The sequence below is a fragment of the Anabrus simplex genome, chromosome 2, assembly GCF_040414725.1.
Source record: "Anabrus simplex isolate iqAnaSimp1 chromosome 2, ASM4041472v1, whole genome shotgun sequence".
Classification (NCBI taxonomy): domain Eukaryota; kingdom Metazoa; phylum Arthropoda; class Insecta; order Orthoptera; family Tettigoniidae; genus Anabrus; species Anabrus simplex.
Window position 1 is genome coordinate 376,836,480 of NC_090266.1, and position 27,968 is coordinate 376,864,447.

At 38.4% G+C, this 27,968-nt stretch overlaps 1 protein-coding gene across 1 annotated transcript in view; it reads left to right on the forward strand.

The window, feature by feature from the left end:
* LOC136863554 (calcineurin-binding protein cabin-1) overlaps positions 1-27,743 on the forward strand; it is a 609,489-nt gene extending 581,746 nt beyond the window's left edge. The window contains exon 35 of the mRNA XM_068225987.1: positions 25,025-27,743. Coding sequence (XP_068082088.1) covers positions 25,025-26,473 — 1,449 coding nt within the window. The 3' untranslated portion in view covers positions 26,474-27,743. The remainder of the gene's footprint in view (positions 1-25,024) is intronic.
* Positions 27,744-27,968: the final 225 nt, after the last annotated feature.

A 27,968-nucleotide genomic window follows, 5' to 3' on the forward strand; every position in this document is an offset into this window, starting at 1 on the left:
TCTGCACGAAGATAGGCGATCTGTGTGGGTAGGCTTACGATAGACGGTATGTCCTAAGGTGCCGTCTGGTTTCTTTCTTACTAAAACATACAAGAAAGGAAGGCATCCATCCGACTCCTGATGCTGATCAACTTTCTGCGACTGGTCTGGAATGGACCAACCTTTAAATCAACACTTGTTAATTCTTGTTCCAAGTATAGTTAGAATTTTATATGTATTTACGTTAGTTCCATAACTTGGAAACATTTCTATAGGGTATTCTCTCTATAAGAACGTACCCATGGTGGTTTGTATGGTCAGGGCTGATATTCTAGCAATGAATATTGGCTTAACAGGAAGAGATAGGTTAGCAAAGACATCATTCAATTTGTGATTGATGCATGCATGAGGCAGGATTCATACCAAGCTGGCGTGATGACCCACTCTCCTACAGATGACCGTGATGATTCCTGGACCACGGAAAGAGCCCAGATGATAGAAGCTACAATTGGTGAGCCTTTGAGTAAATCAGTGCAGGTTGCCACGTGATTTAATTTCTTAGTAATGTTTTAATTTCAATAAACCGTTGTTTTTGGTTCTTTTTAAAATTCAATCAGGTCATGTTAATTCTCCTTGTTTCCTCTAAAGAAGGTACTTAATGATTGGTGTCTCTGAGCCTTCTACTCTGGACGGCACCCGTTCTCTCTAGAAAGTCGAGTTCATGTAAAATCAGACTGGAAACCATGGAACTTATTTTTTAACTCATCATAATTAATGTTCAAGTGATTGGCAAGTCTTTTGGACACATCACAAACTATCAATAAAAATATAATTTGAAATAAGATAATGAATGTAGAAACAGTGAAGTTAGTTATGTGGGATCTCACAGAAGCTTAAAAACATTACAGTTAAATAAATAAGAGATTAGATATTGCCATAACTGAATCATTTGAATTAGGAGTCGCCATAAACTCTGAACAGGATTCAATTTTTATAATCAGAGAACTGTGGCAGATCAATAAGCAAAACAGAAATTGTAGGAAATCAATTAAACCAGAAAATGTGTAATAAATAAAAACATTGTGTCACCTTAATTACATGAGAGCAACACAGTCCCGACACAATCTCCCAAAACAAGATCACATGTGATAGCAAAAATAAATAAATTCGTAGAAATTTTCAAAAGAAAACACCATATTTTGGAATCATAATTACATTGAAGGTCAAATAACATCAAACAAGTCAAATTTCCAGGTAACACCATAATTCATGATTTAAATTGACTCATTTGCAATAAACAAAGCAAGACGCAAAAGAAAAAATGTAAGGTTAAAAATTAAATCCCACTAAACTGAGAACAAAATGCTTTAAAACAGATTTAACGTAGGAACATGACTTGAAAAATTTACCTGCTTGAAATTAATATCAGTACCTCATCATGGAGGTTGAAGCAATGCAGAAGGAGGATAAATTATTAAGGCCATAAGGACTAAATGCCTTCAGAGAAAATTAAATAAACTCAAACAAATCTCCAAATGAGGAAAAATATTTGGTTGCAAAACTTCTAAAGTTCACATTGGAGCTTATTACATCAGATGGAATATAATAAGTGAACACAGACAATGTAAGGAAACATGAGTAGTAAGACAACTACAGAATGAAATTAATTACAGCACAACTAAAAAAAAAAAGATTAAAAATCGTAATTCACGTGTAAAATTTAACTTTATTTGATACAGATTAAAGAGAATATATAATTTTGGAATATTGTAGTTCCTAGGTAATCTACATACATGCATTCATCTTTATTGTAGATTTGTGACATTCATTGTTCAGACTGCAAGCCTCTGTGAATTTACTAAGCATTGCCACAATCCTCATTTTCTACCTAATTCTATGGCCTTGTTAAGTTCTATACCTCTTAACTTTAAATCATTACAAACTGAGTCTAACTAGCACCATCTTGTTCTCACACTTACTTCTCTTACCCTCCATAACAGAGTCCATTATTCTCTTAGGTAGCCTATCCTCCATTCACCTCACATATCCCCACCACCAAAGCCGGTTTATGCATACAGCTTCATCCATCGAGTACATTCCTAACTTATCCTTTATCTCCTCATTCCAAGTACTCTCCTGTCATTGTTTCCATCTGTTTACACCATCTTTCATTCTCGCTACATTCATGTCTGAATCCACTCAGCTTTCACTCCCATAAAGCTAAGTTGGTCTGAAAACAGGCCAATAAAAAGATAGTTTCGTCTGGGAACAGACTTACTTCTTACAGAATACTGTTCTTTGCAGCTGTGAGGTCACTGCATTGGCTTTACTACACCTTGCTTCAATCTCACTTTCTATACTACTATCCTGGGAGAACACACATCCTAAGTACTTGAAATTATCTGTGTTCTGGCTTTGAATCCCCAATCTGACATTCATTTCTCTTAGATTTCTTGCCTCCTGACATCAGTTTAGTCTTGGAAAAGCTAATTTTCATATCATACTCATTGCACCTATTTTGAAGTTCCAAGGTATTAGACTGCAGGATTTCGGCACAATCCGCCATTAAGACCAAGTCGTCAACATAGGCTAGACTGTTTACCATTTTTTCACCGAACTGAATTCCTCCCTGCCACTCAATACCTTTCAGCATTTGATCCATGTAAACTATGAACAACAAAGGTGAAAGATTACAGTCATTTCTATCCCCTGTAAGTACTTTGAACCAAGAACTCATTCTACCATTGATTTTCACTGCAGCCCAATTGTCAGCATAAATGGTAACTCAGTCAGAGACCATGAGGCTTCCTAATGTGGAACGTTCGTATGACTGATTTTACTATAGAGCCATTTAAAACACGTGTTTTTTATTATAGGGGAATGTAACAGGATGGGCATATGGCTATGACATGTGACAACATAAGAAATGAAATACAAGAAATGGGTGGACTTTTATTTTTTTTAAACATGACTTTCTTCCTGTTAAATTGCCGCTTGAATTACAAGATATTCTGGAATTCTCACTTCTTGAATTTTACAATGTGTTATTGCTGCAAGATTACACCTGGTTACTCTCCACTGGTTTCACAACTTGATCCTGGGAAAATGTTAACTGAAAAATGGAGGAACATTAGCCTATATTAAGTTAAGACCATAATTTATTGACACATGATTCAAACTTTGTTCTCCTGAATTGAAATTCAACTATCATAGTTATATGCTCAAATTACATTCTCCCTGGATTTGATCACAATCAGGATCTCCCTAACATAATTCAAAGCTTATCCTCACTCATTTGAGCATAATACAGTAGAAGTTCGTTATAGCGAGAATTCATAACAGCGAAAAATTACTCGCTATAACGAATTGTCGTTATATCCGATTTTTATATAAAAGTCGGAAAACCCTTCATGCACTTTAAAATCGGTATGAAACGGCAATCAGTTTGTTCAAAACTTGCGTTTCCGCAGATGATATCCACACTACGGCTTACTTGTTTTTTATTTTTCGTAATCCGATACAACGTGAAAGTGTGTGTTTAATTTTATTTTGAAAAAAATATAGTACCGTATATCTCCGAATCCAAGATGAACCCCACTTTTTCCTTCAAAAAATTTAAATCAGGCTCAAAAAGAAGTTTGTAAAATCATATGAATGCCTTGTCTTACAGTAGGCTTACGCATTTTTACACTATTTTTAGACGCCGAACATTGACTTTCGTCACGCCGTATTTCTTTATTTTTGGCGGCTGCACAGTTATTTATTTCCGCGGGTTTAAGGACCATTAACTTAACATTGGCATCATAATACCGAAGAGAACTCATTGAAAATTTTCCGGCAATACCTATTCCATGTGTGTCTACAATACAACGATCCATCAGGAAATTATTCTTGCTGTCTATAAAATTGTTATTTTTACGCAGCGTCAGATATAACCGGCTGCCGCTACACGCACATCTCGCTTCGGCCAAATTCAGCGGCTAGCGATGTATTGGCCTAATCGCGAACGTTGAAAGTCAACGAACAAGTTTATTGCGCCACGGTATGGCCATTCTGCCCTTGCGTTTTTTGTGCACATAACTCACAATTTCATCTTCGACTTCTTTAAAGCGTCCTTGTTGCGGACCACTGAATGCATTTTTTGTTCAGTACGCATTTTTTTTAGCTCTTTGTCTTCACGCTAACGCCAGATATTGGCTTTAGTTAGGCCTGTGCCGTATTTTCTTGCGGCTGCACAATTATTCTACATTTCCGAGTGTTTAATAAACATTAATTTATAATTGGCATCATTATATCGACTAGAACCCGTTGAGAATTTGCCAGCAATACCTTTTCCACGTACCGTATCTTTACAGTATGACTATCCATCACGAAAATATTCCTGCTGTCTATAAACCTTAATTTACTAAGCGTCAAGTACAATAGACGCGTTATGACTGCCACTGAGTAGCCATGGCTTTTCTAAGAATTCGAAGGGTCGCATGCTTTGATGCCATTCTGCAGATATAAGAAACACACAGGCTCTGTACAACCGGTTGTCGCGGCTAGCGATGTGTAGTAAAGAGGCGGTCGTTTATTGTCAACGAGTTATGTGCGCGTGTGAAAAGAAGCAGCATGGATACCGCGGTAGTTGCCAGTGGAATCCATTGACTTACTGTTAGGCTGCGAATGCAACAACCCTTGAGTTTTCGCATGAGATTCGGAGAGAAAAAAAGTCTTGGATTCGGAGAAATACGGTATCACTCCAGAGATTTCTGTGGCAAAACACCTCAGCTTTCTTCTTCAAACAGCGTCATCTAACCTAACCGCATATATAGACTCTCATGAAAACATGTTTGAAACGCATGTAGAGAAATAACCTCCTCGCGAAAAATTTACATGTAAATAGCCGTAAATTGACGCGAGAAGATATGAAATATTCTCTGAAATCAGTGATGTACTCTGCCATATCGTGAGGTACTGTATATCACATTCTTACTTAATTTCCATATATATAAAATTAAGATATCGTTCACTTCAGTCTTTATTTTTAACGAGTTAACAACTGCTATCGGCCACGTTATTTACGCATTTATCACGAAAACGTGTTTTCCTCTTTCATTTCGAACTTTTTTTAGAGAACAGCAGTCGATGGGTATTACTAATAAACTCCAACAGCGCCTTTGAATGTCAACGAGAGAGCTCGCAAATGCACAAAGTGAAAAAACTATACCGTACCGAAGATGATCGATAGCATTTTGTTGCAAACGTTTCAGTTTTCTTATTCAAACAGTGTCACATATCCTAACTTAACCGTACTATACATACGATGAAAATACACTTCAAGCGCCAGTAGAGAAATTATACCTTTCTCGCTGTAAATTTTCATAACAGCCTTTCCGTAATTTAACCAGACGTGACAAAACATAAGCTAATCTCTGAAATCAATTAAGCACTCTGCCATATCTCAAGGTGTATCCCATTCTTACTTAATTGCAGTATTTAGCCTCAAAATTAAGCGGTTGTTTAGTCAGCCTTAATTTTAACGAGTTAACAACCGTTATCGGACACGTTATTTACGCATTTATTACGAAAATATGTTCTCTTTCATTTCGAATTTTCTTTACGGAACAACTGTCGACGGATATTACTAATCGACTCCGACATCGCCTTCGAATGTCGACGAGAAAAATCGCTGTGCACATAGCGAGGAAACGATGCCGAAGGTAATCGATCGCATGCAATATCATCGCTGGGGTGCATAAATATCGGTAACGGAAAAAATCGCGCACGCTTAATCGCTCGTAATAACGGATGCGCCAGTGATAGGGTTCTCGCTGTAACCGAAGGACGATACACAGTTTAATATAGGAATTTTGAAGAGACGGAAAAATGTCGTCGCTATAACGAAGTTCTCGTTATATGCCGTATTCGCTATAGCGGACTTCCACTATAATTGTCTCTCCTAATTTTATTCCAGTATTAGGATTAATACTGTTTAACCATGTGGTTCACAAGCTATTATTTTCCTTTCTGTACAAATCTACAGTGATTATCTTACAGAAACTATATATTTATTGAAAGAATCTAAAACTTCCTGCAATTACGGGTTGCCATAATGGACAAACTAAAGCGTATCAGGATACAGAATGTTTTTATCATATATGGATTTTTTAAACTATGGAGGTCCAAACAGGTGAGATTTCAGAATGTATACAGATCCACGTATGGTGGTGGTAACTATTCTTTCGAAGCTGTTCATGGGCAGGTCAAACTTCTTCTAGAATTCTATGAGCAAGGCAGGTATTGTGCCACGAGCACCAATCATTAGGCCGATAATCTCTACTTCATTCTGCTGGTATTTATTTTTGTAGAATGGGATGGTGGGCGCATATATGTTCTGCTTTTTGAGATGAACTTCAGTAGACTGGCGCATTTAAAACTTTTTTTTTTTTTTTTTTAGTTGCTTTAAGTCGCACCAACACAGATAGGTCATATGGCGACGGTGGGACAGAAAAGGCCTAGGAATGGGAAGGAAGCGACCGTGGCCTTAATTAAGGTACAGCCCCAGCATTTGCCTGGTGTGAAAATGGGAAACCACGGAAAACCATCTTCAGGGCTGCCGACAGTGGGGTTCGAACCCACTATTTCCTGGATGCGAGCTCACAGCTGCGCGCTCCTAACCGCACGGCCAACTCGCCCAGTTTAAATCTTATTTACAATTCCTAATTTCCTAGCGCATTTAAATCTTATTCACAATCCCTAATTTCCTTATGCAAATGAAGCTATTAATTCATTCGAGTTTAATTTATAATTGATTCATTATCGGTACTTAGTTTTCCCTCATAATAATGATCCAAAATTGTCTCTGATTTTTTATCTGCTAATTTATCACAATGATTATTAGCATATTACTTAATTACATTGTTTAGAAACATGGTTTAGCCCTAATATAATTTATATGTATACAGTAATTTATTGGACATGTAATTAGCTTCATTTCATCACATTCCTGATTCATCTGCAACTTAACTTTACACTGGACTATTTCCTTGGACTGTGACATCCAAATCTTATTTTAATTGGCTTCTAAGAAATGTTACCTTATTTCAATGTCTTCAGATTTTTTTCCTTGCCTAACAAGAATTAATTTCATTGACTAATCTTTGAGTTTCCCCAGCCTAAAACATGATCCATCTTCATTTAAAGATTTAATCACTGATCAAATTTTCCTAATAGCATAGTTAAAATATGTTGGAAAATGGACACTTATACTGTATTGTCTAACATTTGTAGAAAAATGGCTGAGATACGACAGGATCTGGGCCTTCCACTATGGAAAATTCCACACAATGTCCAGAAATGCCTTCACTGAGCACTTGGTTCACATAATGAACAAATAATCTCCACAGCTATCAAAGTCAACCTACTGCACACACAATCAATTACACGTTAATTTTATAGTGTATTTAGGTAAATTTCTCATGGTCATGTTTTTAGGATAATGATTATTACTTTCACTTTGCTGATCTGGTAGATGACCTTAATTCACAATATTCAAAACCATTAAAATTTCCACCCTACAGGTTGGTGACTGAATATATAGAAATCACTTCTGTAGAGTAACACAACGTTGTCTTAAAAGAATTAATGTGAAGAGTAAAATTTACTAAACATTACTGAAATGATTTACTGGAATAGGATAAATAGCTACTTCTTTAATAATATGTTGAGCCTCCTAAATGAATGAGTATTATTGTTACATGTGCCAACAGTTGCTCTTAATTAGCTAAACACGTGCTCGAAAAAAATATCACTAATAATTAATTTGCTCAAAATCTGACAGAATGGTCACAATGCCATAGCATTTGCTCTGCTGGTTCAGACGGAGCACACATCAATCAAATAGCAAGTTTCCACAACTTGAAAACTAATTTAATAGCTCAACACCATTTTTATAGCCTATCACTATTCCCGATCCTCACTTTCTCTCAATTCTCATTATTTGTAGTTCGGTGATTATTATTCTCCTTATCAGATTGATAATCATTAGATGATCCACTTTTTTTCCATATGGAATTCTAAAGTAGATGAAATTCTACCACTGGGCGAGTTGGCCGTGTGGTTAGGAGTGTGCAGCTGTGAGCTTGCATCCGGGAGATAGTGGGTTCGAACCCCACTGTCGGCAGTCCCATGGTTTCCCATTTTCACACCAGGCAAATGCTGGGGCTGTACCTTAATTAAGGCCACGGCCGCTTCCTTCCCATTCCTAGGCCTTTCATGTCCCATCGTTGCCATAAGACCTATCTGTGTAGGTGCGATGTAAAGCAACTAGCAAAAAAATTAAATTCTACCATTAATTCATTTCACAAAATAAAGTTGGATTCAATTAAGTATTTAAAAAATTATTGTGTGTCAAATATGGAGTCCTGGGTTCGGCGGTGATAGAGGTTCAACACTATGGCTGCATTTCTATGACTTAGCAGGTTATGTTGAAGAATGAATCCCACATAGTATTAAGTAGAGATGACTTCATGGTATTCCTTATTTTCACCCTTGCTGCACTCAAAATAAGTCGACTGGTGACCATGCTGTTTCTGTGGATTACTAGCTGAAGCTGAGGTTAAACTTTGGAATGGGCACATCAAACATCACATACAAATTATCTTGCTCGCTACTGAATACTTATCCGATATGTGAGTAAACAAGTGAAATCAGAGGTAAGGCTTTTTGCAGATGATGTTATTCTGTATAGAGTGATAAAGAAGTAACAAGATTGTGAGCAACTGCAACATGACCTTGATAATGTTGTGAGATGGACAGCAGACAATGGTATGTTGATAAACGGGGTTAAAAGTCAGGTTGTGAGTTTCACAAATAGGAAGTCCTCTGAGCTTTAATTACTGCTTTGATGGGGTGAAAGTTCCTTTTGCGGATCATTGTAAGTATCTAGGTGTTAATATAAGGAAAGATCTTCATTGGGGTAATCACATAAATGGGACTGTAAATAAAGGGTTCAGATCTCTGCACATGGTTATGAGGGTGTTTAGGGATTGTAGTAAGGATGTAAAGGAGAGGGCATATAAGTCTTTTGTAAGACCCCAACTAGAGTATGGTTCCAGTGTATGGGAACCTCACCAGGATTACTTCATTCAAGAACTGGAAAAAAAATGCAAAGAAAAGCAGCTCAATTTGTTGTGGGTGATTTCCGACAAAAGAGTAGCGTTACAAAAATGTTGCAAATTTTGGGCTGGGAAGAACTGAGAGGAAGAAGACGAGCTGCTTGACTAAGTGGTATGTTCTGAACTGTCAGCGGAGAGATGGCGTGGAATGACATCAGTAGACGAATAAGTTTGAGTGGCGTCTTGAAAAGTAGGAAAGATCGCAGTATGAAGATAAAGTTGGAATTCAAGAGAACAAATTAGGGAAAATATTCATTTATAGGAAGGGGAGTTAGAGATTGGAATAACTTACCAAGGGAGATGTTCAATAAATTTCCAATTTCTTTGAAATCATTTAAGAAAAGTCTAGGGAATCTGCCACCTGGGCGACTGCCCTAAATGCAGATCAGGATTTATTTATTTATTGATTGATTGATTGATTGATTGATTGATTGACTGATTGATTGATTGATTGATTGATTGATTGATGATCTTACAGTATAAAAATCAAATGCACACGCCCCATATTCCAAGTATGACACTAGTGAGAAGTTAACTTATATTCAACTGGTGAACAATTTAGCATAAGACTGTTTGCCAAGTTGGTCCTCTAAATCTGTTCCCCCCCCCCAGTCAGCTTCCTTCATCACTGATCACACCTGGCTTCAAAAGAAGCAACATTTTATAGCTTAATCAACAGAGCACTTAGAATCCCACTAAGTAAACAAGATAATGAATATACCAAAAATGAGCTTGATTAAGGAACAGGAAAAAAGAACAACATCGAGGTGATCAGGTTTAATAACAGGCATTCATATGTATTAGCGAAGATATTTCATAAACATGGGATAGAAATTGCTTACAAAACAGATAAACAAAGTTCTGTTCAATTCACAATGAATTCATAGAGTTAATAGATATCAAGAATGGGGAATATATTGCTTAACTTGTCATGAGTGTAGAAGTCAGTATATCGGACAGTCGGGAAGGGGCCTGGATATACGGTATAAAGAACATGTAAACACGGTAAAGTATAGAAAGTTTTTGGTAATGGGAGAACACATGCAAGAACAGTCATAAATTTACAAATGTAGAGAAAGCTATGAGGGTATTCCATACAGTGCAGAAAGGTAAGCTTACGGATATTATGGAAAAATTATGGATTTATTTAGCACAGAAGGAAAGAAACAAATTAAATTTAAATGAGATGTCGAACAAGGAGAATATGCTATTTAAATGAACAAGAAGATATATAAGGAGGAAGAGAAGGAAGAAATAAATAGCATACAATATCAGTATCCAAGAGTGTCCACCCTTCCCCAGTTAGTTTCCCCTCTCATTCAAATTACCTATGTCTGATAGTGCGCAAATTCCCCTCTTCCTACCCTCCTTCACTGTGCGTGCCATTTCAAGGGAACAGGTCCATATTTGTTTTGATTTGGCTGACAACCAATCGAGGTCAAAAACAAAGTGAATGAACCAAATTTTAAATAGAACACCCAAGAGAATGAGTCTGACAATAAGTATATAAAAGTATTCCTGTGTACAAAATTTATTATGCACCCATATTGGCTTATGGGGCTGGGACCTGGACAGTGACAAGTAGGGAGGAGAGTAGAATTCAAGCCAGCAAAATGAAATGCCTAAGAAGTAGTGTGATAGGAAAGACAAGGAAAGACAGAGTGAGTAACAAAGATGTTAGAAAGGAAGTCTGAATAGAAAACCTATAGTTTGGACATTTAAAGAGGATGGAGGAGAAAAGACTATCAAAAGAGGTGGTGGAGATGAAGTTTGAGGAAAGGAGAGCAAGAGGGAGATCTAGAACAAGATGGATCGATTCAGTAAGGAGGAGTGCAACAACAACAACAGCAGCAAAAAGAAGAAGAAGACTGGACTGGGACAGAACGTTGAAAGAGGAATTGTGGAAGGAGAGGGGAAGGTGGATAACTGCCACAAATGCACCGACCTGGCAGGAGCTCGATAAAGTGAAAGGAGGAAATTAATGAACATGAGTTACCATCAGAGTCTATAGCATTATGTTTAATTGAATTTATCACATGATGGACATTGTTCACACTGACAGTTCATAAAGTGAACTGATCACATTGAAGGTGATAGTAATCATGTTTTTTAAATTTTATTCTTTATGGGAATGGTTGCTGGCTCCACTTTACACTGGGTAACCCTGGCGTAGCCAAAATATTTCCTGAAACTAGAGCGAGGATCAGCCGTTGTTTTACGTACAGTACCAACAACTTAAAAACTTACGCCAAAATGTTAAGTTAACGTAGCGACAAAGAATCTACTAGTAAGGCTCAATAGGGCCATACATAATTCTCCATATTTGTACTGCTTGAATGAAAGGAAGACGATTAGGATTGTGATGCGCGGGGATATTTCCCTGTAGAGGTCTCACTGTTGAGAATGTAACCGTGTGTTGACAAATGTCAAGACATGAAGAAAGGGACAATTAGCAAGGGATTACTCAGTAGGGGGCCAGAACGTGACCACCGAGATAACGGGGGCCACGTCCAGAAACAGTTGCAAGCTTACAACATCGTGTCAGCTATTGCATATCGGTTCCAGGAAACAACAATGTCCTGGGGATCCTCGGGTTGTACTGTGATTGAGAGATGTGCTGTGTTTAAGTTGCAGCGTTGGGAAGACTGTGACGGGATTGTGAGCTGCACGTTAGTTCCTCATTTTGTGCCATATAAGTAACTTTTTTTGAAGAGGAGCCGTTTTGTCACTGAGAAGCCAATCACTATGTGCATCCTCGGTAAGTTATGAAAAACGTTTTTTATTCTTACAGTAGCAAGACAATCGCGGATGTGTGCCTAAGTTCGATAGGTGGGCCTGTATATCTTGTCAAATGCCCGGAGACTGATTGGAACCTCAAATGGCACCATCAGAAGTGCGGGTAACTATTTTGTAATTGGCGGGCGTGATAACTTGGTACCAATGGTTCTATCTTCTCAACAGGACGGCCCAGGCTTGAATCGCAGTCGATACATGAAGCATTTTTAAAATGGGAAATCACGTACTATTGATACGGATTCTACTTAAAACACTAGATCCCGTCCTTTACCTTTCCTTGTACTTTTGAGCCAGGACCTCATCATTTATGGTGGTGTATTTTGAGTATCCAACCATTCTTCGGACTTACCTTAAATGGTGAGTGGATGCAGCGGTGTACCCACAACATAATTTCAGTAGGTGGGATGTAAATCCAGACCAGTAGTGTGGATACAAGTTTTCCTTGGAAGGGGTTGTGAAAAGATTTTTTAATTTTTATTTAGAATTTGCTTTACATCAGACCATAGGTCTTATGGCGACGATGGGAAAGGAAAAGGCTGAGAGTGGGAAGAAGCGGCCGTGGCCTTAATTAAGGTACAGCCCCAGCATTTGCCTGGTGTGAAAATGGGAAACCACAGAAAACCATCTTTAGGGTTGCCGACAGTGGAGTTTGAACCCACTACCTCCCGGATGCAAGCACACGGCTGTGCGCCCGTAACTGCAAGGCCAACTCGCCCGGTGGATATGAAAAGAAAGCCAGTCCTACTGAGTGCAGCGACGGATCTTCAGTAGATATTGTTGGTTTTGATTGTTAACATGTACAATCATACCTTCTGTACTCTTAACATAAACCGACTGCATTATTGAAACTGTTCCTTCTTTGTTTGTGAGGAAGTAGAATGTTCATTTAATTTGTCTTCTTCAAAAAAGGAACCACTTTGGTACTACACCCCGTGAAGGTGACTACCTTCCAGGTCGTAGATATTTCAATTGCAGGAGACTCAAGGCCAACTCTACTGCACCCACAAACAAAGCTATATCCTCCCCATCCCATGCCTTTCTTAACTCTCAGTGCCGGGAATCGAATGGAGGATGCCCTAAGTCAAATTCTAAAATAAGGAGACCTAAAACTATCCAGCCGGCCCCACAGTGTAGGGGTAGCGTGCCTCCGTCTTACCGGAGGCCACGGGTTCGATTCCAGGCCAGGTCAGTGCTGGTTCGAGGTACACTCAACCCACGAGCTTATAATTGAGGAGCTATCTGACGATGAGATGGCGGCCCAGGTCTAGAAAGCCAGGAATAACGGCGGATAGGATTCGTCGTGCTGACCACACGACACCTCGTAATCTGCAGGCCTCCGGGCTGAACAGCCATCGCTCGGTAGGCGATGGCCCTTCGGGGCTGTTACGCCATGGAGTTTGGTTTGGAAAAGTGTACAGAGAAGGAAGCGACACCCCTGCAAGGCTCTTCAGCTTCCACCTAGTTCTTCTGTCCGGCCTCGTGCATTTAGGACAGTAAGAAAACGTACGCCTTAATAAATGCTCCTCATAAAACCTTTGTGAAAGTACTAACTGCATCTATTTATAACAATAATCACAAACGCCTCCCTTTCATGTGGTTCAGTTGGTTGAGTCGCTGCCCTTCTGAGTCTGAGTTCGCAGGTTCAAATCCCGGCTTGAATCGGTAACCCTTAAAATGGTGTTGAAATGGCAACAGCTCAGTGTCGTTGGTTTCTGGCATGTAAATAAAAATTATATATACGAATATTAGCGTCACCAAACTCTAACTTTATACTACTATATTATGTATCCCAGGCTTGCGAGGAAAGTTATTAACAATTTACTTTACGTCGCACCGACACAGATAAGTCTTATGGCGACGGTGGGATAGGAAAGGCTTAGGAGTGGGAAGGAAGCGGCCATGGCCTTAATTAAGGTACAGCCCCAGCATTTGCTTGGTGTGAAAATGGGAAACCGCAGGAAAGCATTTTCAGGGCTGCCGACAGTGGGGTTCGAATCCACTATCTCCCAGATGCAAGCTCACAGCTGCGTGCCCCTAACTGCGAGGGAAACTAATAGGACAATGTAAACCCTACACAGCATACGTTGTGAGGTATATTTTTCTTTACCAACTAACAAAATATCTATACCCATACGCTTTACATTATATATTTATTTATTTGTTGTTTGTTTATTTATTTATTAGTGCCTTCAGTACAGTGGTGAAGTTAGGGCTCCAGGCCATCTCGTACACTTAACCACATACTAATCAGAATCTTAAATAAAATAGTGAGATACTTAAAATAGTTAAAACTACATAAATTAATAGAATTGAAAATAAATTTAAATAAATTACTCACTAAATTAATATTAGAACTAATTAATAAAAAACTCTTAAAAATGACTAATCCTTAGGAACGCACACATTCATCAACCATTCAGTCAGCTGTCCTCAGCAGGTAGTCTCGGCAGGTGACCTTAAATCGTGACTAAAAACAGCTACTTTCTCTGACCTGAACTGGCAGGGAATTCCATAATCTGGCGACAGTCACCACAAATGATCTATTAATTTTATTTTTGCGGTGGAATTTGTGGAATAGAAAGAATGAATCTAGAACGTGTATTTAAGTTGTGAAATGATGATAAGGAGTTGAATTTAGAAGAAATATACAGTACATTGGCTGACTTGCAGCTAACACTGATCACCATTGTTAAAGTGTGTAGCTGCCGACGTTTATCAGACATCAGCCATGAGACAGCTTGATAGTGTGGGGTGACATGAACATCGTACCTGGTATTGTAAATAAATCGCAGGCAGGAATTCAGTGCTCGTTGAAGTTTAAATGTTTCTCCTCTCGTTATGTCAACTAAAACAACGTCACAATAATCAATAATAGGGAGAATGAGTGTCTGTATTAGTTTGGCCTGTAGCTCAAATGGAAATACATCCCTCTGCTGTTTAAGAGGGTGAAGAACTCCAGAAATCTTTTTACGTATTTCTTTCGTGTGATCAGACCAATCAACTGTTTCATTCATCATTATGCCAGGATTTGTAACCGTTTTACTGTAGGGAATAATATTACCATTCAGTAGGATAGGCAGGATTGCGACATTGTTTGAGCAGCTCAGTAATTTTCGAGATCCAATTATAATTGAGATTTTTTGCAGTTTAGTATAAGAGAGCTTCGTTGTGCATATAGGTCTACACTGAGTCCTCGGAGGTCCCTGTTAACATCTTGTCTTGCAGTGTCGATATATTTGAAGATCGTCAGTGCAGAGGTAATGTGTGTTATTTCCTGTCACAGATGGTATGTCATTGATATAAATACAGAAAATTAGGGGCCGTAGAACACTGCCCTGTGGGGCAACACTAAGTTTCATTTTCCATTTAGAAGCCTTGTCGTTTACTGCTACACGCTGTTGACGGTTACTCAAATAAGAACTGAAAACCTTAAGCGCAGCCAGGTCGAAATTTAGGAGCTCCATTTTCTTTATCATAGTCGGAGTTACTATAGTGTCAAAGGCGCTACTGAAGTCAAGAAGGATAAGTATAGTGAGCAGTCGTTTGTCCATAGCGTTTCTAATGTCTTAAGTAACCTTCAAAAGTGCTGTTGTGGTACTGTGACCCTTCTGAAATCCAGATTGCAAAGAGTCCAAAAGAGCATTTTCGTTTAGGTATTCCAGAACTTCCTCGTATACTAAACGTTCAAAGTCTTTAGAAAGCGCAGGGAGTATGGACATAGGGCGATAGTCAGAGGGTGATTGTGGGTTTAAACTCTTAAGGCTGGTCTCCACTGTTTAACATTTAACACCAACATGTTAAATTTAACATGTTACAGTTAACATGTATATTGTGATTGTGTCTTCCAATTGACTTTGCATGTTAACTCAGAATGTTGAGTTAACACTTTTAACATGTTGGCATATTTTCCGCTCCAAGTGGAAAACATGTCAAGTCAATTCGTTGTTCGTGCGATGTCGGCACAGCTTCGGCAACTTCCATGATGTTTCCATGCCAACACATAACCTAAACGACGCAAACGACGTGCTCCTCATATAGTAGGATTGTAATTACAACACTCCGCAACACTCCTTCTCTTTGTTATAAGCTACAAATACAGTACACGCACGTGTGTCGTTCTCTCTGCACTGTACTAAAATGTATAGTCAGAAATGGAGTAGAGCAAGGAGATTACTCTGGACTTAATTAATGATATAATAGAAAGGCCTTATTTGTAGGATGTCTCATCAGAGGAATACAGATATAAAGCGAAGAAAGCCGACAGTTTCCTGGAACTCGAAAATATCTATAATTGTTCCCGCGAGTAAATCGGAAAAAAAAAACCTAGCGTCCCTCCGCTCCCAGTACAGTCGAGAATTGCAGAAAGTTCAGAAAATTCGGTAGTCGGGAGCGGACGAAGTTTATACTTCAAAGTGGTTTGCTTTTGAAGCAATGAGCAGAGTGAGGGGAGAAAATGTGCCTAATAAAACTGCATTTCTAAATCATAACAAGAAACAACAGTGGCAATAACGAAGGCCAATTCCTCTTCATCTGAGTCCATTGTCCTTATTTAAAAATACTAGACACCATCTAAATGTATTACCATAAACTGATATGATGAACTACCTGTATATAAACAACGAATGACAAGTTTAACATGTTTATTAAGTGTGGACACAGTGTTAAATGAAACAGTTTTTGACATTTAACATTTAACATGCTATTGGTATCACCAGTTAACATTTAACACTTTTAACATTTAACATGTTGTTGTTAAATGTTAATCAGTGGAGACCGGCCTTTAGGTACCGATATAATATTGGCTGTTTTCCAGACAGCAGGGAAAGTTCCGTTTAGTAAACAGTAGTTCAGTATGTGCGTCAGTATAGGCAGGATAGCACCCATAATGTTATGTATAAAAGTAATAGGAATATCATCTACACCTGTAGTCTTTGATTTAATCGAGTACAAAGCCTTTTAACCTGATTTTCTGTGACACTGTGAAATGTGAATGGTGGATTGGCTGGAGGGGAGGGCGGTGAGTCGGTGCAGTTAATTTGGGTAGGTTGAATATTTATTCTACTGAAGTAATCGTTCAGTTCGTCAAGTGGAATGTCAGGAGTTATCTGTCTCTGTTGATGTTCTCCTATTCCTAGAGCTCTAAGTTGGTCCCATGCGCGATTAGAATTTAAGTTGTTAGCTAAATTCCGGAAATATATACATTTTTTATTTCTGATTAACTGCTTTGTGCGGTTTCTTAAGATGCGGTTAGATTCGAAGTCTGTGTCATCTAGGGTTTGTTTATAATGTCGAAATAAAGAGTCACAGTGGGCCATCATTCTCATGCCTTCATCATCTAGCCATGGACAACAAGAAGGATGAGAAACCTGTATTCGACACGTGTGTGTGTGTGTGTGTGTGTGTGTGTGTGTGTGTGTGTGTGTGTGTGTGTGTGTGTGTGTGTGTGTGTGTGTGTGTGTGTGTGTGTGTGTGTCTTGGCCGCATTATTTGTATAAAATGTCGCTTCTTTATTGCTTATCACATGACCATTATTATAATAACATTACCGTATTTATTCTAAACCAGAATATTGCATCCTTACTCAAACTGTTTATTTCTGCATTCATTTCACTTGTACTCAGAATGTATGAAATGCTGCAGTTATGTTGGGGCGGGAGTAATGGCGGTAGCCGGAGGGGGGGGGGGGGTTGTCGTCCAAGGAGTCCAGACACCCCAGGAGTTTTAACTAATGTACTTTTATTAAGCATTTTATATAAAATGCATATTAATATTAGCTTCCGGAGTCCGACTCATTGGCTGAATGATCAGTGTTGAGGCCTTCGTTTCAGAGGGTCCCGGGTTCGATTCCCGGCTGGTTTGGGGATTTTAATCGCATCTGAATAGTTCTTCTGGCTGGGGACTGGGTGTTTGTCCGAACATATTCATATTCAGACAACATACTACACTACCAACTACCAGAGAAACACACAACACTGATTACATCTCTCTATATAGGGTTGGCATCGGGAAGGTCATCCGGCCATAAAATAGGGACAAATCCACATGTGCGATGCAGTTCGCACCTGCGACCCCACACGTGTGGGAAAAGCGGGGGAAGAATAATAAGAAGAAGATTACTATTGGCCTCCGGAATCCACACAAATCCACCACTCTTACTTGGATCCAAGAACACTCATTTCCTTTTTAGGTATTCTACACCACCTAAACGATGGAAGTTTGGACAACTATCAAAATAAATTTCTGGATGAATGCCCCCCCCCCAAACTGAAATCCTGGCTACTCTACTGCTGGGTAAAATGAGATGGTCGATTAGTCTTTTCCAGGTCTATATCATGTTTTGTTTCTGGCTAACTGCTGGAAGGAGCTGTACGTTCTGTTTCTAATTAGTTGCTTATTTCTAAGTATTCTGTACGGTTTAAAGTCTTCTCTGTCTCCCACGAATCTATACCATTTACTGTATAGCAACCATGTCAGCTGGCCATAGCAGATCTTTTGCTCGTTAGCCATGGGGCATAGGGGCAGGTAATTCTTGGCTGTCTCTTATGGACAAGTTTGTTATACAAGTCCAGAATTAGAGAGTTGAAAGTGTTCTCCTTTGAGTCAGTGTCATGAAGGTATGGTATTCTGTTCCAGGGTTGGATATATGCATCACTGAGTAGTTCGTTCATATTATATTTTTATGTCTCAAAATGTACCATGGCGTGGTTTGTACTTATGTACTCAAATCGAATAATGAGTACAGTATAAGAAGTCATGAGATGAGTAGAAATGCTAGGAGCAAGGAGTTTGGAGGGTGGGAGGTATTCTTAACAGAGGTGAAAATTGGTAGAGCTGAATGGGATTATTCATCAGAAAATCCAAAGCATGTAATAGAGTAACATAGTTTATGTATTCTTAACTGAAATTAAAAGTGGTAGCACCAAATGGGATTGTTGATCAGGAAAAATAAAGGTAGCATAGTAACATAGCTTCTGTGTTCTTAATAGAAATTAAAATGGGTATTGCCAAATGAGATTTTCATCAAGAAAACCAAGGAATGTAACATACTTTCATTTATGTACCAAATTAAAATGTCGATAGAATTGGTGATTGCAGAAATTAGAATGTCTCTGTGTATCCACCATGTGAAGGAACAGGTGAGGATGGGGTACTTTTGATGCCAGCAAAGATATTATAATGTGTAATGGGTGCAAGGACTGGAAAGAGTGCAGAGCCATATGGAGAGTTAAAAGCTACAATTGCAGAAGATATGGAAGCTAACAGGAATTGGAAACACTTTTTGGTTAGTTATACTAGTTTGGAGTTAGCAATTGCAAATTCAATCTACCAGCATCTAACGTTATTCACTGCTAAACTGGGAAGGTAAAGTCCATAAGAGACCATGTCTTTGCCAGCTTTGAACTTGAAAAATCTCATGGACATATTGAAGGAATTTTTCCATCTTTAATAATAATAATAATAATAATAATAATAATAATAATAAAATGGTCTAATAATAATAGAAAATAATAAAGATGTCCAGCAATTACATTTTTCAGACTACTTCATAGTACAGCTGTGAGAGAATTGAGATAATTGCAAGATGTGGACCTATACTCTTCAAAGGAAGGTCTAACAATGGATTGGTGAGTTGGTATAGGAAGAAAATAATAAAGTTGAAGTACCAACAAACAGGGACAAGTACTAAAACAATATATTACAAAGGTCGATGAAGTATAAATGGAATTTTTGTTCCTGAACATCAACAGTTGGTAGGACTGGCCCTGCGTTTCTGCTATGCTTAGGCGGGACCATTAGGAGTGGGGAGAGCATGCTGTTAAATATTTCCCACCATTTTGTCAGTAACACTCACAATGTCAGAGCAACAGGTGCACCCCTCCACTGCGCAACACATAATTATAAAAATTTCTTGCTCGTGAAGGAGTTACAGCGGCGGAAATTTGCCAGAGATTGACTGCAGAGTTCGGTAATCCAACATTGTCAAGGATGCGTGTGTTTGCCTGGCATAAAAAGTTCAGGGAAGGACGAGAACTTGTGGAAAATCAGCAACATGATCGCCGTCCTCAGACCAGCATTACAGAAAAAATATCATGCGCTTAAAGACATTATTATACAGAGAAGAAATGTGTTCCACCTATCAATACTTTATTATTTATTATAAACAGATTTATGTCGGTACCGGTTTCGGCCTTCCACGACCATCATCAGCTGGTATATTACAATATTGTAGCCATTAGACATATGTGACAAAGATGTTACTATGATTAGATCTTCCAGATGTCTAATGGGGTTAAAAATAAAATATATTGTAGTAATGTTTTGTCTATGTGGGATTAAAATAGTATCTATGATCAATGTGGCAGTCAAGGCTACAGTAAACTAAAACTTATTGAGTATACATTAGGCATATTGAACACATTAAACATATTAAAATACATAAAGCACAGTATAAAACACTTGATAAGTTTTTTTTTTGTTTTTTTTTTTTTTGTTTTGCTAGGGGCTTTACGTTGCGCCGACACAGATAGGTCTTATGGCGACGATGGGATAGGAAAGGCCTAGGAGTTGGAAGGAAGCGGCCGTGGCCTTAATTAAGGTACAGCCCCAGCATTTGCCTGGTGTGAAAATGGGAAACCACGGAAAACCATTTTCAGGGCTGCCGATAGTGGGATTCGAACCTACTATCTCCCGGATGCAAGCTCACAGCTGCGCGGCCCGGTACTTGATAAGTTTAAACACACTAAAATATAAGGTACATGTATATTAAAACACTTGTTAAAATTTTGAGAGTTTGTGTTGTGTGGATTTCCTTCTTCAAGCTTCCTTATGGTTCTTGCACTTCTATGTCTATCTTAATTTAGTTACATAAAGTGATCTTCGAGAATATTCTGTTTGGATGATATATGTCATGTTAATTTGTGGTGAAAAACCTTGTCTTAAATTTTTCAAGTACTGTTGTGATTCAACCGTTGATATACTTCATTAAGTTTTGTGACAGACTGCAAAGTCTTGAGTTTTGAAAATTTTTTAGTACACAGCAAGCTTCCAAACACAACGCTACACGACCTCCACAACAACAACAGCAATATGTACAACACGAATACAGGCGAGAAAGGTGTCGCTACCAACAACTCCTTTAATCAAAAAATTTTCAAAACTCAAGACTTTGCAGTCTGTCACAAAACTTACTGAAATATATCAATGGTTGAATCACAACAGTACTTGAAAAATTTTTACGACAAGGGTTTTCACCACGAATTAACATGACATATATCAGCCAAATAGAATATTTTCCAAGATCACTTTATGCAACTAAATTAACATAGACATAGAAGTGCAAGAACCATAAGGAAGCTTGAAGAAGGAACTCCATACAACACGAACTCTCAAAATTTTAATAAGTGTTTTAATATACATGTACCTTATATTTTAGTGTGTTTAAACTTATAAAGTGTTTTATACTGTGCTTTATGTATTTTAATATGTTTAATGTGCTCAGTATGTCTAATGTATACTCAATAAGTTTTAGTTTACTGTAGCCTTCACTGCCACATTGATCATAGATACTATTTTAACCCCACATAGACAAAACATTACTACAATATATTTTATTTTTAACCCCATTAGACATCCAGATGATCTAATCATAATAGCATCTTTGTGACATATGTCTAATGGCTACAATATTGTAATATACCAGCTGATGATGGCCGTGGAAGGCCGAAACCGGTACTGATGTAAATCCGTTTATAATTAATAAAAGTATTGATAGGTGGAACACATTTCTTGTCTGTATAGTGCATCCAATCAATACGGAAAATGAAATTTATAAATAATAATCAAGACATTATTTACGACGATCTACGGGCGGCAGTATCAGAAATTTATATAATGGGAATTAATAGTATCAGAAATTGCAGAACAAGTTGGAATCAGTTATGGGAGCTGTCAAGCAATCATCACAAACGACCTACATTTCTGTAATGTGTGTTCCAGATGGGTCCCTCGCCTTTTCACCGAAAATCTGAAGTTGAGATGTTTGGAGGTCTGTCAGAGGCTTAGAGGAAGGTTTGCAGAAGAAGGTGATGCATTTTTTAGTCGGATCGTCACCTGCACCGAAACATGGGTCCACCACTACTCTCCCGAATCCAAACAAGCCAGTAAGGAGTAGCGGAGGAAACTGGAGGTAGCACCAGTGAAAGCCAAGACTCAACTGTCAGCTGGCAAGGTTCTTGCAACTGGTTTTTTTTTTTTTTTTTTTCGATTGGCAAGGCATTTTGCTGATTGATTTGTTGCATGAGCGACACACAATCAGTGCTGCTTACTACTGAGAGCTGTTGGACAAGGCGAGGGTTGTATATCGCTGCAAAAGACGAGACCAAGCGATTCAACAGGTCATCCTTCTCCACGACAATGCGTGGCCCCATACTGCAGCTCTGTCTCCAAGCTACAGGAAATGCACTGGACTACACTTGATCATCCTCCTTACTGCCCGGACTTATCGCGTTGCGATTTCCATTTGTTCGGACCACTTAAAGAAGCTCTAGGAGGGCAACGATTTGAAGATATCACAACTGGCTGGTGACACAACCCTGTTCATTTTACAATGAGGGCATAAAAAAGCTGCCCATACGCTGGGACAAATGCATTTCCAAAGCACTGAACTATTTAGAAAAATAAATTGTAATTACCTTGTGTTTTTCAATAAATGAATTTACATACAAAATAAAATCCTGTTTATATTTGATCTTCCCTCATATTACTATAAAGGGCAATTAAATTTTTGCTTATCCCTGCAGTTTTGGGAAAACACATACACAGAACATATGGCAAGGATAAAAATTAGGAGCTATATATCACAGAGATAAAGGCAAGTAATAAAAATATATCAATAAGCAAAACTGCCATATAGCACAAGTGAGTAAATCATTTACATTTCATTCCTTCGGGTACATAAAAAAATTGGCACGTAATAAAGAATAAGCATACATTATCTTATTTCATCAGTGCTCTGCCAGAATATGAAATGCAAGTCTGTGAAGGACAGCAACTGCGGTAAAATAAAAAGAAATTAAAATATTATGTAAAAGTTCCTGTCATGCATTTCACCTTGTGAAGGCACAAAGGTTGCGGAACACTGCTGTAGGGGCTTCATCAATGATATTCTTTTTTCATCAATTGAGTATTTGTTAACTATATATATGATATATCAATATACTGTTCTCATAAATAAATAAATAAATAAGACGTGAACATAACAGACCTGGAAGTGCTGCCTGTGTTATTCTTTGAAATCGTTATGGTACGATTCACTTGGCTACATAGTATGATCGGTTAGACAATCTCTTCCTGTACTGGAGGTCTTGGTACTTAACAGTGCTTTACTGGCATATTACAGAACCCCTTTTCAGGGTAAAATTCCATCATTCCTTCATATCCCAGAACCTTTAGCACACTGAATTATAATTTATTTTGGTTAAAGGCACTGTGTCTGTTGCATAAAAATAAGTGTTTGCTTTTACTTGCTGTAATTTAAGTACTTATTCATCATTTATTGAGTAAAAGCCAGGTTTTACTTATTGAGGTGAGTAAACAGTTCAGGTCTTCCTTAAAGTGTAAGTAGTGCCTTAAAAATATTCCAGTACTCTCTTATTTTGGTTGAATAAAGACAAGTATTGTCTTAAACCAAGAAGAAAGCTCTTAAATATTTTCAAGGTAGCTAAAGGGACTACTTGTTTGTGCTTATCTCACTTTGGACATGGCAGGACTCGTGAATTTACAATCCAAACATTTGTTACGCAGTGTCTGCAGTTGTAGTTGGAGAAAGTAGTGAGATTGTCCCTTCTTCCCAGTTTCCTGGGATACTCTTCTCTTCTCTTCTTTTGGTCCAGAACAAACAGCTCTACCACCTGGAATTCTCTTGAAAACTGGATTGTGTTCAAAATCTGGAAGTTCTAAAAGTTTTTTTTTCCACTCACGTAACTTAATTTTTTTGTTTCCTGTTGCATTTTTGTAGTTTTTTTGCATCTATTTTCATATTATTGAGAATTTTTCTCAACTTTTTGGTAGTAATACTTTTCCCTGTATTCTTCACAATCCTCTGTAATGTCTTTCCATGCGTTTTCTTTAGCCTGCACAATACCTGGCATCACTGATTTGTTTAAAAGAACAGTGCATTCTTTAAGCAGCTTGGTAAAAATCAGCCTTTGACATCCACTTTCTACACGTAATTCTTCACTCGAAGACATGCTTGCTGCTACTAATTATATTCACACTGATACACAGTTTCTGAGAGGCATGTCATAACCTATCGAAATAAGCTGACTCCAGCAGCTGTAATTTCTGGTATGTTAAGTATTTATTTACAAGTGCAAGTAAATACTTGATTCTTTCAGAACTTTTCCAGTACTTACTTTTAAGTAAAAGGTAGATCTCATTCAACTGACTTCAGGTAATAGCTTATTCTTAGAAGTATTTACTAATCACCTGAAGTAATCACTTGTCAGACTTTACTTATTTTTATGCAACAGACCCAAATTGTAGGTTAGAAATAGCAATGGGTTCTACTGCTGTTGCAAGTAATGGAATGTCTGTTCTATTGAATATTTTCGTTTTGAACATTACTTTCAAATGAACAAATTGTGTTTTGCTGTAACTGATTTGCAAAGGCTTTTTTATAAATAATGTGCTTTATTTATTTCCCTCTCCTCTTTTTACAAAAAAAAATTGTTTTTTCTTACTAGTCATATTTATCCAAATTTGTAACTTTCTTTGTTATAGTTTTTATCTGTATGTATTAGACCTCTTATTACCGTACCACTTCTGATCATGGTATTCTCCTACAGGCTCTGGATCCCCATCTTGCTAGCCAGCAGAGTGCTTTGATACAAGATAAGCCTTCATTGTCACCTGTCAGGACTAGCATTCCATCCACCCAGGTATATCCTCGGCCACGTGGTCGCCCTCCAGGCAGTACAAAGAACCTTCGACTGGGCGATGACATTCCGTTTGACTTCTCGACTCCCAAGAGTAGCGTTGTAAATTCGTCGATCAGAGATATGATGGTACAGTTTCAACAACAACTACAGCAACAGCAGCAACAACTACTTCAACAGCAGCAGCAGCAGCAACTACAAATGGCAATGCCTCTGTTATCTGGTTTAGCATCTAGTTTGCCTCCAAGTCTTCCACCTGTGTATCCTTTGCCATCTATGTTCCCTGACCCTGATTTATTGGCTGCCAGTTTACATTCCAAACTTGACCCTCAAATGGCTCTCAGTATGTTGCAGGCCCAATTTAATGAATATCAGGCTGAGCTCCTCCGACAGTTAACTGCTGCGGGTACTTTGGGAACGATGCCTCATTTATCGTCTACTTTATTTGGTGGATTGCACCTCCCTCAGATGATGGGCTTACGATTACCAGGAACGAACAGCAGTGCTAACAACACTACTAGTCCTAATAATAGCATTGGTAATAACAGCAATATTCCCCTTCCAGTTAGTTCCCAAAGCTACATGAAAGAAAGACCTAACATATCAATAACTCCTGTTTCACAATCACCTACGAACCAGCTTGCAAGTTCATTGCACAGTAGTAGCATGCAGCAGAAACCTGCAACATCCACAAAGTTAGTTTCAGGGTCTGCATCATCATCATCATCATCACCATCACCTTCAGTTACTGTTACAGCTCCTTTGTATGCTGGGAACCAAGAAAAGAAACATAGTACTCCAAACCTGGCTCCACCTTCTTCTTACATGTCGTTTTTGAAAAATGGAGAAGGAATGTTGACCAACAGTCTTTCAATTAGTCAGGTGACACCGGGATCCACATTTACCTCTCCAAACAAGTCTGCGTCAAAATTGCTCAATTTCCGTAAAGGTTCTGCACAAGATTTTTCGCAGGACAACTTAGTCAAAACATCCAGCTACTCTCGTGATACTAGCTCTAAGTTATCTTCGCCAAAAAGTAGTCATCGTAGTTCCTCCAAAAAGAGCAGTGAGTTAAAGATTTCCAGCCCTCAGAAAGGGCAATCTGGAGAAAATAAAAGTTCTCACAAAGATTCAGGTTATAAGGGATTGCCAGTCAGTCCAAGTAGCCAGAGCAGTTCATCTCTTCGAAACATTGGGCGTGAGATTACAGTGGTGAACACTTCACAACAAAGTCAACCTGGGCTACCTGTACCCAATCGTCTACCTCAGCCAAGTAGTAAGATAGAGTTTCTTTCAAAAACTAAGACTGATACACCACTTTCTATACCATCTTCAATCACTATCACCCCTAAGCAGTCCCAGGTATCTAGTAATTCAGAGAGCGGATATCGCTCAACTCAAAGTGGTCAAAATAACACTGTGACATATCGCTCTCCCCCAGTTAAGAGTGGTGAGAGTAGTTCAGCTGCTGGTGAAATAGGTAGTTCTCCTCCCAAAAGTAAAAACAACTCTGCTAATTGGGGTCCTGTACCAGCTAAGAAACAGGGTGAGGAGACTAAATCAAATTTAGACACTAATGTTGAAGTAATCACCTTAGAATAGAAATGTGTGAATGTATAGCATCTTGTTTCTGAACTGACTGGCTGATTGCCTAAGGTGTCAGTTAGTGAGCAGCTGATAAGTGCTGTGCAGCATTTATCAGGGAATTAAAGTGTTCACTAGAAGTCTAAAAATATGAGCAAAATCGATAAGGATACTGAAGGTTTGCAGAAGCCCCCGTGGCTCAGGTGACAGCATGCCGCCCTCTCACCGCTGGGTTCCGTGGTTTAAATCCTAGTCACTCCATGTGAGATTTGTGCTGGACAAGGCAGAGGTGGGACAGGTTTTCCTCTGGGTACTCCAGTTTTCCCTGTTATCTTCCATTCCAGCAACTCTCTCCAATATAATTTCATTTCAGCTGTCAGTCATTAATCATTGCCCCAGAGGAATGCGACAGGCTTCAGCAGCCAGCACAGTTCCTATCCTCGTCGTTCAGTGGGGTTTCATTCATTCCATTCCTGACCAGGTCGATTGACTGGAAACAGGCTGTGGATTTTCATTTTGACTGAAAATTTGGAAGGTCTGTGTGTGGTACCCCCAGATGAATGTGTGGGCCAGAGAGATTTCTACAGTTAGTAAGCTGGAACTAGGCTTCATTGATGTTGTGAAAAGTAAATTCCAGTCAGGTATGTAATGGAGCTCTGAACTAATGTAAGTGCATATGTTGTCACTTCTTGAGGACTCTCTGTTATCATTTCATTTGATCTGTTAGTCATTAATCATTGCCCCAGAAGAGTGTGACAGGCCTCGGCAGTTGGCACAATTCCTATCCTCACTGCAAGATGGGGGCTTCATTCTTTCCATCCCTGACCCCTGACCCGGCCAATGACTGTAAAATAGGTTGTAGGTTTTCATTTTTCACTCTTTAATTAACATATCATTAAATTAAAATTAAACTTTTATCTCATTTATCCACGAGACTGGGAGTATTAGTTTGAGAGACGCTGGCTGTTTCTTTGAACACTCATTTCTTGAGAGATTTTCTTCTGCTGTGGTTTCTTTGTAAGTAAGGTGGGAACTTGAAGATTGTCAGTATTGCCTTGGGCAGCAAATGTCTCCTGTCATTAACTACATACATATAGTGCGCTTCAAAATGTTCTGAACTTTTTTTGCTTGGGATACCTCTTATCTCTCTTTATGTTATTTACCTACTGCCTAGTCAACATTTTGTCTTTTAGGGGGAACATGTGACAAGAATTTGTGCATTGCAATGGAACGCTAATCGAGCTGCCTTAGCCACTCTGTATTATATTCTAGCTTGTTGTTTTTTTACTAGCCAACGCTATAAATTTTGTAATAGTTTTTAATATTGTGCTGTCGGTTTTATATTTTTATACTGGTATTTCCTATTTTAAATTTTGTTACAGATGTGTTTACTGTGTGCTGTTGAATCTTTTTATTGAGACATTCATTAAAAAGATAATTGGAATTTTATTTTGTGAAAATATAAATGTTTTATTTTTTTGATACAAAAAGCTAATTTATTTATCTGGTATTA